At 41.5% G+C, this 16,713-nt stretch overlaps 1 protein-coding gene across 13 annotated transcripts in view; it reads right to left on the bottom strand.

The window, feature by feature from the left end:
• Nucleotides 1-1,489: 1,489 nt before the first annotated feature.
• Sin3a (transcriptional regulator, SIN3A (yeast)) overlaps nucleotides 1,490-16,713 on the bottom strand; it is a 56,378-nt gene continuing 41,154 nt past the window's right edge. For 9 of the 13 annotated variants that reach the window (XM_006510891.3, XM_011242683.2, XM_006510893.4 and 6 more), the window contains 6 exons: nucleotides 16,143-16,312; nucleotides 12,303-12,476; nucleotides 11,687-11,788; nucleotides 10,671-10,765; nucleotides 4,482-4,689; nucleotides 1,490-2,710 (listed from right to left, as the gene is read on the bottom strand). In XM_006510891.3, coding sequence (XP_006510954.1) covers nucleotides 2,480-2,710; nucleotides 4,482-4,689; nucleotides 10,671-10,765; nucleotides 11,687-11,788; nucleotides 12,303-12,476; nucleotides 16,143-16,312 — 980 coding nt within the window. In that variant the 3' untranslated portion in view covers nucleotides 1,490-2,479. The remainder of the gene's footprint in view (nucleotides 2,711-4,481; nucleotides 4,690-10,670; nucleotides 10,766-11,686; nucleotides 11,789-12,302; nucleotides 12,477-16,142; nucleotides 16,313-16,713) is intronic. The other 4 variants (NM_001110351.1, XM_030244150.1, NM_011378.2 and 1 more) reach the window with 1 other exon arrangement.

Raw genomic sequence — 16,713 nt, 5'->3', positions numbered from 1 at the left:
GTCAGACCCATGCTCCCCATCCTTCTAGGCCAGCAGTCTTAAGGAAATAGAGGGGGAGAGGTGAACCATAGCTGAGGAAGCCAGACCCTTTCTTCCTGGCATGCTGCCTCAGCCACTGCCCTACATTTTCCCATTAGGCTTGATTACTTCCAAGTTTCCTTGTCCTCCTATGAGAAAAACACCCTAAAAGCAGGATATGGTGACACACACCTGTATTCCCAGAATTCAGGAGTCCAAGGCAAAATTCATGAGTTTTTTTTTTTTTTTTTTTTCAAGACATGGTTTCTCTGTATAAGCCCTGGCTGTCCTGGAACTCACTTTGTAGACCAGACTGGCCTTGAACTCTGAAATCCCCCTGCCTCTGCCTCCCAAGTGCTGGGATTAAAGGACTGTGCCACCTTTTGAAAACCTAGAAGTCAAATTATTTTTCTTTATGGTGGTGTTGGGGATTTTAAAAACATTGTTACAATTTATTTGGTTGGGGGTGGGATATGTGGGGCCTGGGGCTCAAAACTCAGGTCTTTAGGCTTAGTGGCAAGAACCATACCCAGCTGAGCCATCTCACTGACCCCAGGACTGAGGATTTTTAAATGGAAGATAAAATACCTGGTTATGACTTGCTAGGTGATGGCTGTCGAATTCTATGACAGCTAGTCTGTTGTTCAGAAAGTCCAGGCCAACCACATTTGAGCCCCCACCCCACCCCAATGTTATGGATCACGTTTAAATGTAACTTTTAAGAAGTGGAGTCTAGTGAGATGGATGGGGATACTAGCACAAATAAATGCGCTTGCAGCCAAGCCTGAAACCTAATTCAAGTCCTAGAACTGACTACAAGTTGTTCTGACTTTGACACTTGCACGTTGATGCATATGTGCACACATACAAATAAATGTAAAAAATTTTCTTAATCTTATTTTTTGAGACAAGGTCTTTTTGTGGCCCTGGCTATCCTGAAGTTATGTAGACCAGGCTAGCTCTGAACTCACAGAGATCTGTTTCTTCCTTCTGAGTGCTGAGATTAAAGGCCCACGCTACAATTTTAAAAGCATTTGTTGGTGTATGTTGCTAAGCAATGTAAAATTCATTCCCTTCGAATTTCTACAAATACACTTGACTCTTTGGCTCGGTATCCTGAATTGTAGCCTTATTCCCAGTAAGGGAAATTAGAACTTTGAGAGGGGAAATAGGAGCCTAGGTGCGGTGTGCCTGTGCGTGAGCACAAGAACAGGCACTCAGGTGCCACAGGGCACAGCACTCCTGGGAGTCAGATCTTGCCTTCCACTATTGGATCCAGAGAGCAAACTTGTCAGGCTTATGTGGCAAACACTTTTATCTATGGAGCCATCCCACTGGCCTCACTGTTGATATGTTAATTTGACAATTACAAGTACTTATTTATTTAAAGCAAAATCCTATTTGTAACCTGGAGAAATTAAAGCCAGTCCCAACTTTACAACAGCTCTTTGGAGAGGACAAGGGACTTATGTTACTTATTTCCTTAAGAATCAAGCTTTATTTACATTTAAAAAAAAAAAAAGGAAAAAGAAAGTAAGTTGTTGGGGGAAAGACAAGTTTTACACAAAAGTACTACAATGGTATCTCCCTTTGGTAAAAAGTGTAATAAATGTCTTGTACATCTGTTTATAGGTACTAAATCTGAAGCCACATGGTACTATGGTACACAAGAAGCTAGAGCAGTTATGCTAGCACATCAAAGCATATTTCTTTAATAAAAAATTGACAGTATGTACATTATTTACAAAAAAGAAAAACCAAGTTAAAATTGTGTGTGTGTGCATGTGTGCGTGTGAGAGAGAAGCTGGTGGATGGCACTAGGGCAGACTAGTAAAGAAGCAGGTACAAAACAGTCCCATGGGAGCTAAAAAGGAGGACTGACTGGAATTTGTTGAGGCCGAGAACCAGAAGAGGGAAGAAGGTGAACTTCAAGGACTCAGAAACCAAATCCATAAGTTATTAATTCCAAAGCCAAACAGGTCTCAGATAAAATCTAACAGAGATCTTAGCTGTGCTCAAGTCAGGGTATCATCAAATCCTGGCTCCCCTCCCCTCTCTTTTTTGGAGGTGGGAAAAGGAGCAGTGACAAGATGCACCTCCATCCATCCATCCATCCAAATGGGGACAGCATCTGGTTGCTCAGGTCATAGGAAGTTGTAGTTGAGCTCTGCTGGTGTGTGCAAGCAAGCTGCCTGTCTCTGTGCTTGCATGGACTTCATTCCCTGTTGGGTCTGGGTAGTACCCGTGGGAAAAGTGCCAGTTCCAGCTTCCTAAGGTATCCATCCATTCGCATTCCTTTCGTGTATCCTGCTGGTGCCTGGTTGCACTGGTGGCTTGAAAGGCATCTTCCTTGATTCTTCAGTGTACATGAGTACACATGCCCCCACACACACACATACACACACATATTCACACACATACACACACACACACCTCTGAGCTACCTGCTCTGGCTCTGCAGTTAAGGGGCTTTGAATACTGTGCCGTATTTGACACGATATTTGTTAATGCTCACAAAGTGCAGAGTCTCTGTATCACAGGTGGTGGTGCAGGGTACCAGGCCCTCGAGCCCCTCACCCATGAGCCATTTGCTGGTCTCTGCTGCCATTTCCCGAGGCACATGCTCCTTGGTCCATTTATCCACCCAGGCCTGGAACCGCTGATGCAGACGCTTGCTTACACGCTCATGGGACTAAAATGAAAGTAAGAGAGAAAGAAGAAACAGATAAAATAGGCAAATAAGCCCTTCAAATACAAAACAATATTTATGTATATATGTATGTATTTAAGACAGAGCCTCACTATGTTGCTCCGGTTGGCCCAAAACTCACTATGTAGACCAGGGCTACATAGACTGGGCTAAAACTTGAGCAGCTTGCCTGCCCTGCTGCATGAGTGCTGGGATTAGACATATGCCACCTGGCCTGATGAGATTCATTACTTTATTTGTACACCAGTCATTCTGCCTGAAACTGTATTTATAGCATGTATGTGCCTAATGTTTGCAGAAGCCTAGCTCAGTCCTATGAAAGAACAGCCAGTGTTCTTAACCACTGAGCAATCTACCCAGTCCTCTAGAATGTTATCTTTAAAAAATGGGGGAAAGGAGAGGTTGGCAAAATAGTTCAGTGAGTAAAGGTGCCTGGCACTAAGTCTAATGACCTGTGTTCCATCCCCTGAGCCCAGAGAGAACAGATTCCTACAGGTTGTCCTCTGACCTATACACTCACACTGTGGCAATGCACACTCACATCAACACAAGTACACATAAACATGAATGAATATATACACAAAGTAAATAAATGGGCCTAGTATATCTAAAGCAAAACCCAAAGCATGGCCCACTGAACTACACTAATGTCTACAGCACTCAGCTTCAGCCACTAGCTTTATTTGACTTTTTACGAGTATGCCAATGCCTTTCCTTCTTCCCAGCCTTGCATTTTACATGTTTTGTTCCATAAAAAACACTTCTCTTGGGCTGGAAAGTGGGCTCAGTGGTTAAGAGCACTGACTGCTCTTCTAGAGTTCAATTCCCAGGAACCACATGGTGGCTTACAATCACCTGTAATGGGATCTAATTCCCTCTTCTGGTGTGTTGGAAGACAATTATAGTATATTCCTATAGATTAAAAAAAGCAAAGTAAAACAAAACAAAACCTAAAACACTTCTCCCTTAACTCTTCACCTTGTTATTTTGGTTTCAGGTATCCTGTCTTTGAGATTTCCACCAATGAAATCTCACATGTCAGTTCCCTAACATTTTCATTTCCTTGGTAATGCACAGAAAGACCTGCCTTAGTTTGTGATTGTATCCCAGAGCCTGCTATAACACAAGCTACATAATTAGTAAGATGGTTCTTGAAAACAGGGTTCACACAAACAAAAAATGAGAAACTGTTTGAAATGTAAACATCGGAAGTTTTTTTTTTTTTTTAAAGTCCCACGAGGTATTCACCAGCTCATGTAGGTTAAACTGTCTCCCACATGCCCACATTGATATTTTCACCCACACACTCATCCTTCAAAGTGTGACACTGGTTTAGACATAAAAGAGAAAGACCATGATTGACCCAGGAACACTTAAAACAGCACAGTACCAATGACCATTCTCCCCTCAGAGGCTTCAAAACACAACAGTTGTTGGTATATAAATCTTGGGGCTCTAGGTCTCAGAACCTCAAGATGATATATAGAGTGTGGGGAGCAGGTATTTGGGAACCATGCCAAGATGACCTTAGGTATGCTGGGAAGTGTTCTACCACTGAACTATAGATCCCAACAATTTCCATTCTTAAAAGCAGGAAGTTGGTGGTACTGTTATAAGGTCCTTAGCAAATGAATACATTTCCTTACACAACAAATACTTGTTCCCAGAAACAGGGATTTACAGAGAGAGAAAAAAAATACCAGTTCTGTAGAACTGGGGGAAATGCAGAGAAATTTCAGTCACCATTTCTCACCTGATGAGCTCTGAGTAGAGCAGTTCTCCGGTACATGTAGTCCTCCGATTTGATCACATATACCATCTTATAGGAGTTCAGCTTGAACCTACACTCCAGCTTATCCAGGCTCTCTACATTTTCCATGGTCTTCTTGCTGTTTCCTTCTTTCCCTTCTTTTTCCTGTTGCTCTCGACCACGTTGACACTTCCGGATACGCCGCAAATTCCTACAAAGCAGAAATCCCTTTAAGTTGATAGACCATCTATATACAGATCCCACGGCTCCTACCAAATGTGCTTTCCTTATGTGCCTCAAGAATACTTACAATTTTAGCTATATGTATATACAAATGTGCAATGGTTTCACTGAATTTACATATATGATAACTTGAAGCTTCAACCTTGATTGTGATGCTATTCTCAACCTTTTTAAGCACTTCAGTTCACAAATTTGTCTTGTTCTCTTTAACAGCTACAGAGCAAAGTATTCCAATTTATTCTTTCACTGCCTCTAAATTGGAGTTCCTCATCTAAACTAGGTTAACAAAAAAATTACTTGGTCTACTTTATGTCTTTCCCAGAGATGTCCTATTTGTATCTTAAGGATGTAAGTTCGTTCACATCGGTCTCTCCAATCTCCACTGGAAATTATCAGATAGCCAATTACATTATATCTTATACTTTGCTACTAAACCCGCCAAGCTTAGTGTAGTGACTCAAGGCCTGAAATTCCAGTACTCAGGAAGCAGAGGCAGGGGGACTGTAAAATAAGAGATTAGCCTAGGCTACATTGAAAGACTCCATCTTCAAACATTAATGATACTGATAATAAAAGCCATTGCCCGAGTAGCTATGTGTACTGGCCCCTGTAGGACAGCAATTCTTAGGTCTGAGGACTTAGGTCTGAAACTTCTAAGATCTTACTAGGAGCAGTATGAGATCAAAACTATTTTCCTCGTAGTAAAATATTGTTTGCCCCTTTCCCAAAACATTTGGATTGGCAGTCCAAGAGTAATGGTGAAACAACGAGGCACAGCACAGCTACCTTGTAATCTCAGCCCTCAGGAAGCTCAGGATTAAGAGCTGGAGGCCAGCCCTGACAGTATAGATAGCCTGTCCTTACGAGGGACGGAGAAGCTTCGCCTCCTGTCCTCATGCCTTCCCCACCAAGACTGTTTTGTTTTGTTTTTTGGAGACAGGGTTTCTCTGTGTAGCCCTGACTGTCCTGGAACTCACGCTCCCCACCAAGACTGACTCTATCCTGTCTTAAACCATGAGCCACAATATGCCCTTCCCAACACTGGGGGTGAGTGGGATAGATGCTACTATTTCTGGGGACTACAGACCATACTTAGAAACTTTTTGTTCTGACCACAGATGGACACCAAACAAAGCTGTTTTTAACTAATGGACATGCTGAAGTAGTTACATTGTTTATAAAATCTTTTAGAAAAAATTTTTGGTTATTTTTATTTTATATTTCTAAGTGGTGTATTTGCTAATGGTATACAAAGGTTGTAGACACTGTATATTACCAATTGTAAAGTCTTGTATTTAAAAATTTAATAGCATGTGTATGTGCATGTATGTGTCGAGTCAGAGGGAATTGGCACTCTGCTTCCACCAGAGACTTTTCTGGGTATGGAACTGAGGGCTATCAGGCACGCACAATTAGCATTTTCTACCATCTGGCCCACCCACTTATGGAATACTTACTGTGTTGAAGAATAGAACCTACAATCTGAAAATACTCTCTACGGCTGTATACCTAAGTGAGGCTACAATTTTTTCATTTATATTAAAAAGAAATGCAAACAAACAAAATTTTAAAAAATAGCTTTTCAGTAAGATATATGAAAACATGCTAGGCTTAGTATCTGGGTGTTTTTTGTTTTGAGACAGAGTCTGGCCTCTTAAGGATAACATTTACTTCCCAACTTCCTGCATGAGTACTGGAATTACTGCCATACACCACCACACCTGCTTTATAGAGCCTAGGGGTCAAACACAGAGCTTTGTACATTCCACTGATAGAGCCACAACTCCATGGTTTTTGGTTTTGAATCTGCAATATGGCAAATGTAACTAGCATGATCACAATGAGTAAAAAGATTATTTTGGGAACTCAAGGCCTACCAATGCATCAAGACCTAAAGGAATGTGAATTGGGGCAGATGAGATGGCTTAGCTGACTAGAGTTGCTGACAGGCCCATCATCAAACAGAGTCTAAGTTGTGGGACTCAAAGAGCAGAAGCAGAGAACCATCTCTACAGGTTAGTTGTCTTCTGACTTCCCCCTTTGCTCTATGGCACATGCATACCTGTACTTCCTTCCTTCCCTGCCTCCCTGCCTCCCTGCCTCCCTCCCTCCCTCCCTCCCTCTCTAGCTGACAGACAAATCACTGAAAACCAAAATCTGGCCTTTAACAAGTCATGCTTTTCTGGATGAGGTGGCACACACCTTTAATCCTGACATCTGAAGGCAGAGGCAGGTAGATCTCGCTGAGTTAGGGACAAGCCTGGTCTACCAATAAGTTCCAGGACGACCAGGGCTATAGTTAAGCGCTGTCTCAAAAAACCAAAAGTCATGCTTACTCTGCCTTTCTTTGTAAAAGTGTATTATTAAACTCATCAATATTTGCTTTGTATTTTTTCTCTTTTTCCTTTTTTTTTGATTTGTATTTTAAATTAGAAAAAAAATAATTTGTTTTTTTTTTTTGTTGTTGTTGTTGTTTTGTAGTTTGGCCTCTACTGTATACTTAGAAAAGTTACCAAGTCCTTTCTAGAAGTTCATAATTAATAGGACATTGTTCTCTAATGATTGCCTAAATCTGAGATTTGTTTGGTGAGCTCTAAACCTCATGAGAAAAATGAACTATCATGTTCAATTCAAATATTTCAGATAGAAATATAAACCAGTAGATACAGTTAAATGAAAAACAAGCATGTTGTGCGCATTTGGGACAAAAAGTCAAGAAGTTACATGAAAGTCAAAGTATGACCCTTTGTTAACTGGTCATATTTGCCATTTTAATTAGTATTAAGTTTAAAAAAAAGATTTATTTTATATATCTAAGTACACTGTCACTGTCTTCAGACACACCAGAAGAGGCCATCGGATCCCATTACAGACGGTTGTGAGCCACCATGTGGTTACTGGGAATTGAATTCAGGACCCCAAGAAGAGCAGTCACTGCTCTTGACCGACCACTGAACCATCCCTTTAGCCTGAGGGTTTTGTTTTGTTTTGTTTGTAAAAGATTTATTTATTGATTATATGTAAGTGCACTGTAGCTTTCTTCAGACACTCCAGAAGAGGGAGTCAGATCTCGTTATGGATGGTTGTGAACTACCATGTGGTTGCTGGGATTTGAACTCCGGACCTTCGGAAGAGCAGTCAGGTGCTCTTACCCACTGAGCCAACTCACCAGCCCCGTAATTTTTTTCTTAATTAAAAAAAAAAAAAAAAAATCCTGAGATAAGGTCTCAAGGCTGCAACTCAGGATCTTTTTGCCTCTGTAATGCCAGGCAGTAGTGGCCCACGCCTTTAATCCCAGCACTTGGGAGGCAGAGGTAGGCGGATTGGCCAGTCTGGTCTACAGAGAGAGTTCCAGAACAGCCAGGGCTACACAGAGAAACCCTGTCTCAGGGAGGGGGTGGGGGGGGGGAGTAACAACAACAACAAAAATAAAATTCTGTTACAGGGCTGGAGCACTTATTGCTGTTGTAAAGGAGCCCAGTTCAGTTCCCAGGCAGGTGGCTCACAGCCTCCTGTAACTCCAGCTCTAGGGGATCCCACAGAGCTGTCCTCTGTGAGCACCCTACTCATGTGCCAATACCCCTATACACATAAATATAATGAGAAGTAAAAAATCTGTGAAATTATTGTTATACATGCCCATTTTCACTTTTCAATTAGATGACTTCAAGTTTGTTGAGTTATTGTTATACAGTCCTATACTTGCAAATGAAAAATAGGTTTTTGCCCTAAACTGTTAGAACTTCAATTAAGTAAAAATTAATTTCTACTGTTGCCATGTACTAACCAGAATAAAGGAAAATGGGCTTTTATAAAAGATTTACTTTCTATGTCTGAGCATTTTGATCCCATGTATGTATGTCTGTATGCAAGCATACATGCACGCACCATGTAAATACTTGGTGCCTGTGGTCAGAAGGGGCCACCACATTCCCTGGAACTAGATGGTTGTGGACTATGCTGTGAGAACTGGTAATTGAACCCCAGATAGTCTGCAAGAAGAAGTGCCTTTTTGAAAAAAATTATCTCCTTTTACTTTTATTTTATGTGCACTGGTATTTTTGCATTCTTGTCTATCTGTGTGAGGTGTCAAAGCCCCTAGAACTGAAGTTAAGGACAGTTGTGAGCTGCCAGGTGGGTGCTGGGAATTGAGCCCAGGTCCTCTGGAAGAGCAATCAGTGCTCTTTAACCACTGAGCTATCTTCCAGCCTCCAAAAGAATTGCTTTCACCCACTGAGCCATCTTTCTAGCTCTGGAAAATAATTTCGATTGTAAAGTGTTTGAAACTGTGGTGCAAAGCTTTAATCCAAATTCTCGAAGGCAAAGGCTCGGAGTTCCAAGCCTGACAGGATTATATAATGAGACCCTGTGTGAAACATCAAAAGCCACCCAACGAAACAAATCTCAAATTGTGGCATGATAAGATAAGAGAGTCCATGGCCATCTTACTTCAAGGGGCGTGGCAACTGCTACAGGTCTGTTAAGTGGATCACTGTGTGTGGAACCTGGGAAGACCTTTTCTTCAGGTGCCTGCTCTTTCCATGCTCTCCTTGGGACTAAACCCAGTAACACTTGAATATAGGTCTTAGGAATCTATGATAGAGATTTTAATCTCAAAGTTTAAAGGAAAAATTCATACCCAATCCTTTTATTAGTGGGTGTGATGTGGTTGTCAACTTGGCAACATCTGGAATTAACTAAACTCCCCCAAAATGGAGGGCACATCTCTGAGGGATTTTTGCTTAATTTAAAGTAGATCTACTTCTCATCCTGATCTTTCAGGCAGGGAGACACATGTTTAATCCAGATCTTTTGAGCTGGGAAGATCCAACAAAGATCTGGGCCACACCTTCTGCTAGACGCCTATAAAAGCTTTTGCCATTTGCCTACTTGCTCTGCCCTGGCTAGCAAATCCATTTCTTCACTAGCATTAGAACCTACTTGTGGACCAAACAAATGCTGGATTCTTGGACCTTCCTATTCATTGGCAGCCACTGTTATATTAGCAGGACCAGAGCCTGTATGACATTATAATAAATACCTTTTCTATATACATAGAGAGCATTTTCTAAGCTCTGTTCCTTTAGAGAACCCTGACTAAAACAGACGAGTTGTATAGTATAGCCTAGGCTTGTCTTGAACTCCTAGCAATCCTTGTGCCACAATCTCTCCAGTACCAGGATCACAGGTATAAACATATACATGGCTCATCTATCCAGTTTCTACTTCAAAAATCAGAATGTTAATATTGTATTTGTCTAGATACTGGTAAATTTTTAAAAATTCTATACAGAAAAGAACTACAAAGCTGCTAGAAGAGATGTGGGGGTCCTTTCTCCCATCCCCCAAACAACAAAAGCGGTTCACTGAAACTAGAATATTTAATCTTCTGTCTGGAATTTTGTACAAGCAAAGAAGGGTCTGTCTGTGAGGTCTCCTCCCTCACTCCACCCCCCCATTGGGATCTCTCCATATACCCCTATCATGTAACTTGCTTTGTAGACCAGTCTGGCATCTAACTCACAGAGATCCACCTGTCTCTGTTTTCCAAGTGCTGGAAGTGCTGCCAAACACAACACTCGTTTAGAGGAGTTAAGAATGGGCTCTTGGATGCTTGTGCCTATCTCCTTCACATTGTTCCCTTGCTGATTTTGCTCTGTATTTTCTTGTGGTAACTGTAGTTCTCTGAGTGTTGCTGTAATGCTTCGTCCTGCAAGTGAATCACTGAGCCATGAGCATACTAACACAGCAAGCTGATGGAGAACTACAGGTTCTCTAATGCTCTCACCTCTTGAATGCTGTAGATTTTACAGGTAAGCCAGCAAACACTCTAACACGACCCTCAGCAGACAGAACAGATGAACAATATAGGAAACCGAGACCCTGAAACTGCACACTCCTGGCTGTGTGCAGCACATATTGCCAATAGAGCTGACTTTGCAGACTCACCTTGGGAGAAATACTGGTTTCTGTGCCAGATGTTCTCGAAGTTCAGGAGAAGTAGTATCAGAACTCATATATCGCTCCACGTAGTCTGACCAACGCTAGGAATATAAACACACGATCATGAAAACAGCTATCTATACCTATATAACACGAGTCTAATCTGTTACCAAAATGTCCAAAGAAAACAGACTTCAAGAATAAATAGTCACTGTGGTAGCATACAAAAACAATTCTCTCACCTGTGAGACTAAGCCTATCCAATAAATAAATAAATAAATAAATAAATAAATAAATAAATAAGGAGGGGAGGTTCTCGGGTCATAGCTCAGTGGTAAAGTGCTTGTCTATTTTAACGCCAACAGTGTAAAACTAAAAAGTAATGCCCCTTACCTGAAAGATATGTATGTTGTTATTGAAATACATATGTTAAAATGTGTTAGCCAGCAAGATAGTACATTTAAGATGGTTATCAAAAATAATCTGAAGAAATGGTAAAATAGTGTCACGGAAAATCTCCCACATTAATATGTAGAATTCTGGCAGCTTTTGAAGCAAAGTTTTTGGAAATGTAAGCCAAACTGTCTTATTCTATCATCTATGTAGCCTGGCTATTACTAAAAAGTAAACATGAGGCTGTATCAAATGATACCACAAAACAAAAGAACCATGTTTACTGCTATTTAGGAAGAAAAACAAAAAGAAAAGGCCAGCAAAGCTGTTACCCACATTATTAAGGATGAAAAGGGGGCATTGACTCTAAATGGCTACTACCACTAGAGCCTCCAAAGGGAGTGATATAGCCTGCGCTCTAAACATCCTGACACTTAAAACCTATGGAGGGGCTGGAGAAATGGCTCAGTAGTTAAGAGCACTGGCTGCTCTTTAGAGGACTTTAGTCCTTTGAACACACCCACAATGCACACACACACACAAATAAACCCTAAAAACAAAATCACAAACATCCTAAGGAGCTACAGCCCATCAGAATTCAGGGTGAGCAGACAAGCTCTGAAACATACTGTCCACACCTCTGCTTCCACGGGGTCATCTGAGTTCTCCTCTTCTGTGTCCAGGAGCTCAACAGTCAGCTGAACTTGACCTTGACTTTGAATGAACATTAGCTGCAAAAAAGAAGCAAAGTGTAAACAAAACAAACAAACAAACAAACAAACCCTAAAATTTCAAGGCTATAAACCTAGATTGTCACAGTGTAAGTAGAAAGGTAAATTATACAATTTGTTCCAAAGGAAGAGATATGAAAGGTACTGAAAAGCTGGTGATGGTAAGGTAGAAATGGGACTGCAGAGATGGCGGAGTGCTGGGTGCTCTACTTGAGGACCTGGATTTGACTCCCAGAACCACATGGTCTAACTCAATTCCAGGACAGGACAGAGGCCTCTGGCCTCTGGGGACATTCCATTCAGGTGATGGACAAACACATGAAGAGAAAGCATAAAAATCATAAAAATCAATCCTAACCAAAAAAAAAAAAAAAAAAAAAAAAAATCAGTAAACATTTGCTAGTACGAGTTTGCTAGTAAATGGTTGCTCAGGTTACATGGCTCACACCCCAGTCCAGCCTGTACCAGTCTAGCCAGCAGCACTGGGGTCCACGGTTCGATGAGCGGCTCTTACCTTGAAGCAGTTCTCATCTGACATAAGCTGCTCTGCCTTCCGCTGGTATGCTGACTCCAGAAGGCTCCTTGAAGTCTGACTGTTGAGCTGGCCTCCCGTGGCTCCGTTATTGTTTTCTGCCAAGTAAAGATCAGTAACCTGCACACAGACCTCGTCGCTGACGATGTGCTGTAGCTGGAACAAAGCACAGGCCGGCCAGTGAGCCAGGGCCGATTCTCCTGTCCGCAGGCAGCTTACAAACATGTTTTGTTTTTTTTTTTTTTTTTTAATTTAAGAAGCTAAGTACTATCACCTCCCAAATACTGGGACTACAGGTATGCACCACCTTACCAGGCTCCATGGTGTGTGTCCCCTCTCCATGTACTTTTAAACTGTTTACAATCTTGTTTCACATGTATTTCTTATCCAATCTACAATTACCCTGTGAACCATGTTGGAATGGAGGGATGTCCCATTGTGAGAAATTTTTTTGTGTTAAGACATTAAAACTTTTGAGACTTGGAGTTAAGACAGGTATCTCAAAGAATTCTGAAAACAAGATTCATCTGATTTTATTTTTAAATAAATATTTGTTATTTTTCTTTATGTGCTTTGTGTGTAAGCTTGTGGTGTGTCAGCTATATTATGCCTGGTGCCCATAGACAGAGGCTGGAAGAAAACACTGGTTTCCCTGGAACTGGAGTTACAGGAGGACATGGACGTCCACGTGGGTGCTGACAAGAACTACAAGTGCTTTTAGCTGCTGAGCTACTTGCTAGGCTCAATCTAGGATTCCTAAACTTAAAAGTTGCAGCAGACACCAGGTATGATGGCCCACACTTTAATCCCAGCATAGGCAGGCAATCACTGAGCTCAATACTGGTCTGGTCTACATAGTGAGTTCCAGGACACCCAGGCCTATGTATAGACCCTGTCTCAAAAACAAAAAAGCAACTGGTGCAGCGTCACCTGCCCCCATGAATTCAACTAAAGAGCAGACCAAGCCTCAAGGTCAAGCTCCTGCACCAAGGTAGCGTCCTCACTAGCAGGCCACTAATTAGTGCATTCACACAGAATAACCCTCAAATTGTACATGTTAACTCTATTTTTTTTCCAAGACTGAGTTATATGAAACCCAGGACTATGTAAAGTTATATCCTTGGCCTAACTGCTCATTTTTCATAGAAGGTAAACGTGTTGGAAACTGTGAACCTGTTTTGTTGTTGAGGGGAGGAGACAAGGCTTAGCAGAGACTCAGTGCCTTATATTAACTCTACAAAGGCTGCTGGGACCAGCTCAGGCCACAACAAATGCCACAGTGGGTAACATCCATTCCCACTCTACTATTCTTATTGTGAAATTAAAAGTCCCCTAAGAAATGGCGCAGAGGGTAAAACTGTCAACTTCAGTTTAGCCCTGAAATTCACGCAGTGGCAGGAGAGCCCACTCTCGTAAGTTATTCTCCGATTTCCACATACACATACAGCAAAACAAGAAAACCTTTAAAGTCAGGAAATGAGGCTTGCCTAGCAAGCACAAAGTCTTACATTCAGTGCCTAACACCAAACCAACTGGTCCCTAAAAAGCAGAGAAGCAAAAATGTAAATTTCAATACTGACTCATCAATTTTACTTAGTTAATCTCATGTTATCATGGTTACTACGCCATTCTATTTTTTAGGAAGATACAGTCTTTGTGAAGTATAAAAGACTTGGACAATACCATTGAAGTAAGGAATGTTATGACTTGATAAAGACAGTGAAAGCGTCACAGAGTTTTAAGTGGGGGAGAAGAGTGAGAAAAGTCAGTCTAGCCAAGACATGAGTTCTCTCCGTGTGACTATGTACCACTGACCCTCTATTCACATCCTCTTTTAGGTATCTGCCTCTCTCAGAATCTTTAGAAATGGAAGCATTACAAATCCAGAGACAACGATGGGGTATGTACAGCCATACATTAAGTATTTCATCAGGTAACCAGAAATGATGTAGGGATGATTTTTCCAAGATTTTTGTTGTTGCTGTTAAAGAGAAGCACCGCATGGGAAAGCTAGGTAATACCAAGCCCAGAGGTGCTCAAGTCTCGAGGGATGGAGAGGCCGGAAGTGTATGCTGATATGCTGAGTGTCCACGTGCAGAGAAGCACTAGAGTGGAGAAGCCTGGGACGAAGGGAAGCGTTCCTAGTCAAGGCTTCACAGGATGACATTGTATCATGGTTCTGTAGCTAAGATGACTGAGCCTGCCTACTTAGAATTCTTGGTTTGGAGAGATCTTATGTATGGGGAACTGCCCTTGAACTCCCTATGTAGCCGCGGATGGCCTTCACATTTTGTTCCTCTGGCTTCTTCCTCCAAACGCTGAGGTGAGTAGTGCCACACCCATTTTATGGGGTACAGAAAATCCAACCCAGGGCTTTGTCATGCTTGGCAATTAACTCTACCAATTGAGCTAAATAAAGCCCCAGCCTGAGAAAATTAAGACGAATATATGGCCTGACCTTGATATTTGTTCAACCAAAGGGACCACCAAATAAAAAGAAAACATAATCAGACAAAACTCACTGAAGAGTTCAAATGAAAAGCTTAAACATGTCTTAAAAACTCATGGTTGTGGGTTCTGGAGGCAACTCCCATTTCCAGTTCTTAAAAATATGTTGACAGCGTTAACATAAATTTATAACCAGATTCTTCTAAATAAATGAATTATCTATTTAAAAATAACATAGGGTTTATGAAACATTTATTTTACTGGCTTTTCCTACTCCTCAGTAGGGAGGCCAACAATGCCGCCACAGAAACCCCGAGACAAGGATGCTCCCTGTCAGAAGGATGACAGTTAGAAAGTATCACATTGGCTGGGCGTTGTAGTTCACACCTATAATCTCAGTACTCAGGAAGTACACAGGATTAGTTCTCAGTCAGACAGTACAACATAGTGAGATCCTGTTACAAACAACTCCACATATTTAAAATTTCCAGGAACAAAACATAAAAGCAACCACAAATCTAACACTGAGTCTCAGATAATGAGGTGGGCAGAGCACTGTACAGGACTTTTAATACTAAATGAGGCAAATAAACAGAATCACTGTCATCTATGGAAAAGGCTAAGCTACACCTATGCTTTCTTCTTGGATAAATAAAGAGGTAGGACTGTGTTCTAGACAAATGGCTGTTAGGACAGGCTCTGAGGAGGGGCACATTGAGAACCTAAGAACCAATTCCAGGGCTGGAAGAGTCCAGTTCTGTGAGCTGGAGAGAGACTTATTGAGCTATCCTCTCTGAGCAGTAACACCAGACTCATAAAGTAAACAAAATGTACAAGGTTCAGGAAATAAAGGAAATAGAAAATTCAGAAATCCCCTGAAATTTAAATTAGAAACCATCTCCACACCCATCCCCACCAAGGATGAACTTGAATTTCTGATCCTCTTCTAAAAGGAGAAACAATTTCTGGGGAAAGTACTCTCTCCCATAGGTCAAGCTGCCCTCTGGCTGTGCAGGAGCTTCAAAGACTCAGGTTTTGTGTACAGTGGGCTTTTCACTGCACTGCCTTTGGGTTGCTCATGTTCCTTAAGTGACCCCAACACACATAATGGCTCACTAAGACTTAACTAGAATCATTTCTTTGGTTTGCTGTCAGTGTATCAAAGGGATGTTTGTTATTGTCTCTGAAGGAGAAGCCACACAAGACTTCATGTTAACTTGGTCCTTTCCACTTCAAAGACATATGTTTATAAACACTGCTATATATATGGTTAAGCTGCTTTTCCTTTTCCCATAGAAATCTTGCTTTTCCTTTGTGACTTTTAGCTGAGAACACCTTCCCTTGGTAGCGCTAACCTCCAACACACCCTCTCACCTGTCTGACGATGCTCTGGATTAATTTGTCCATAGTAAAGGCAATGTAGGCATGAATGGTGAACATCTCTCTCAGTGAATCTTCATACTGTGATGAGTCTATGTTGCCATCAAGCAGGCTCCGCACCATGTCCAGGAAAGCTGGGTAATAATCTTCTACATCAACATCCACTACAGGAAAGATTAGACAGGTAAGACTGTACTCTGCTAAGACAAGCTCGAGGACAGAGAATACAGAATCCCACAGCTGGCCTATATACCATCTGAAAGGACAAAATACCAGATATGCAAAAACATGTCCAACTTAACCCACTACAGAGATGACATCTAGTAGGCAGCTATAATCACCAGAACTGTCCATCGAAGAACCAACAGTGACTCTGCAACTTCTAACAGTCGCTTCCAGCACAGACTGACTGCTAAAAAGACACTTTGAGCACTGCTGAGTTCTGTCACCTGAGAGCAAAATATCCCAAGAGAGTCCTTCAAGTTGCTGGCTCCTTCACTTACACAAAACCATTTCACAAAGGGGACAGTTGCTCATGAGTGTACCTCAATGAAGAATAAAGTAT

The sequence above is a fragment of the Mus musculus genome, chromosome 9 (genome assembly GCF_000001635.26).
Source record: "Mus musculus strain C57BL/6J chromosome 9, GRCm38.p6 C57BL/6J".
In the NCBI taxonomy this organism is placed as follows: Eukaryota; Metazoa; Chordata; class Mammalia; order Rodentia; family Muridae; genus Mus; species Mus musculus.
Note: the sequence above shows the minus strand (reverse complement) of the source record. Positions and strands in the feature narration are given on the sequence as shown.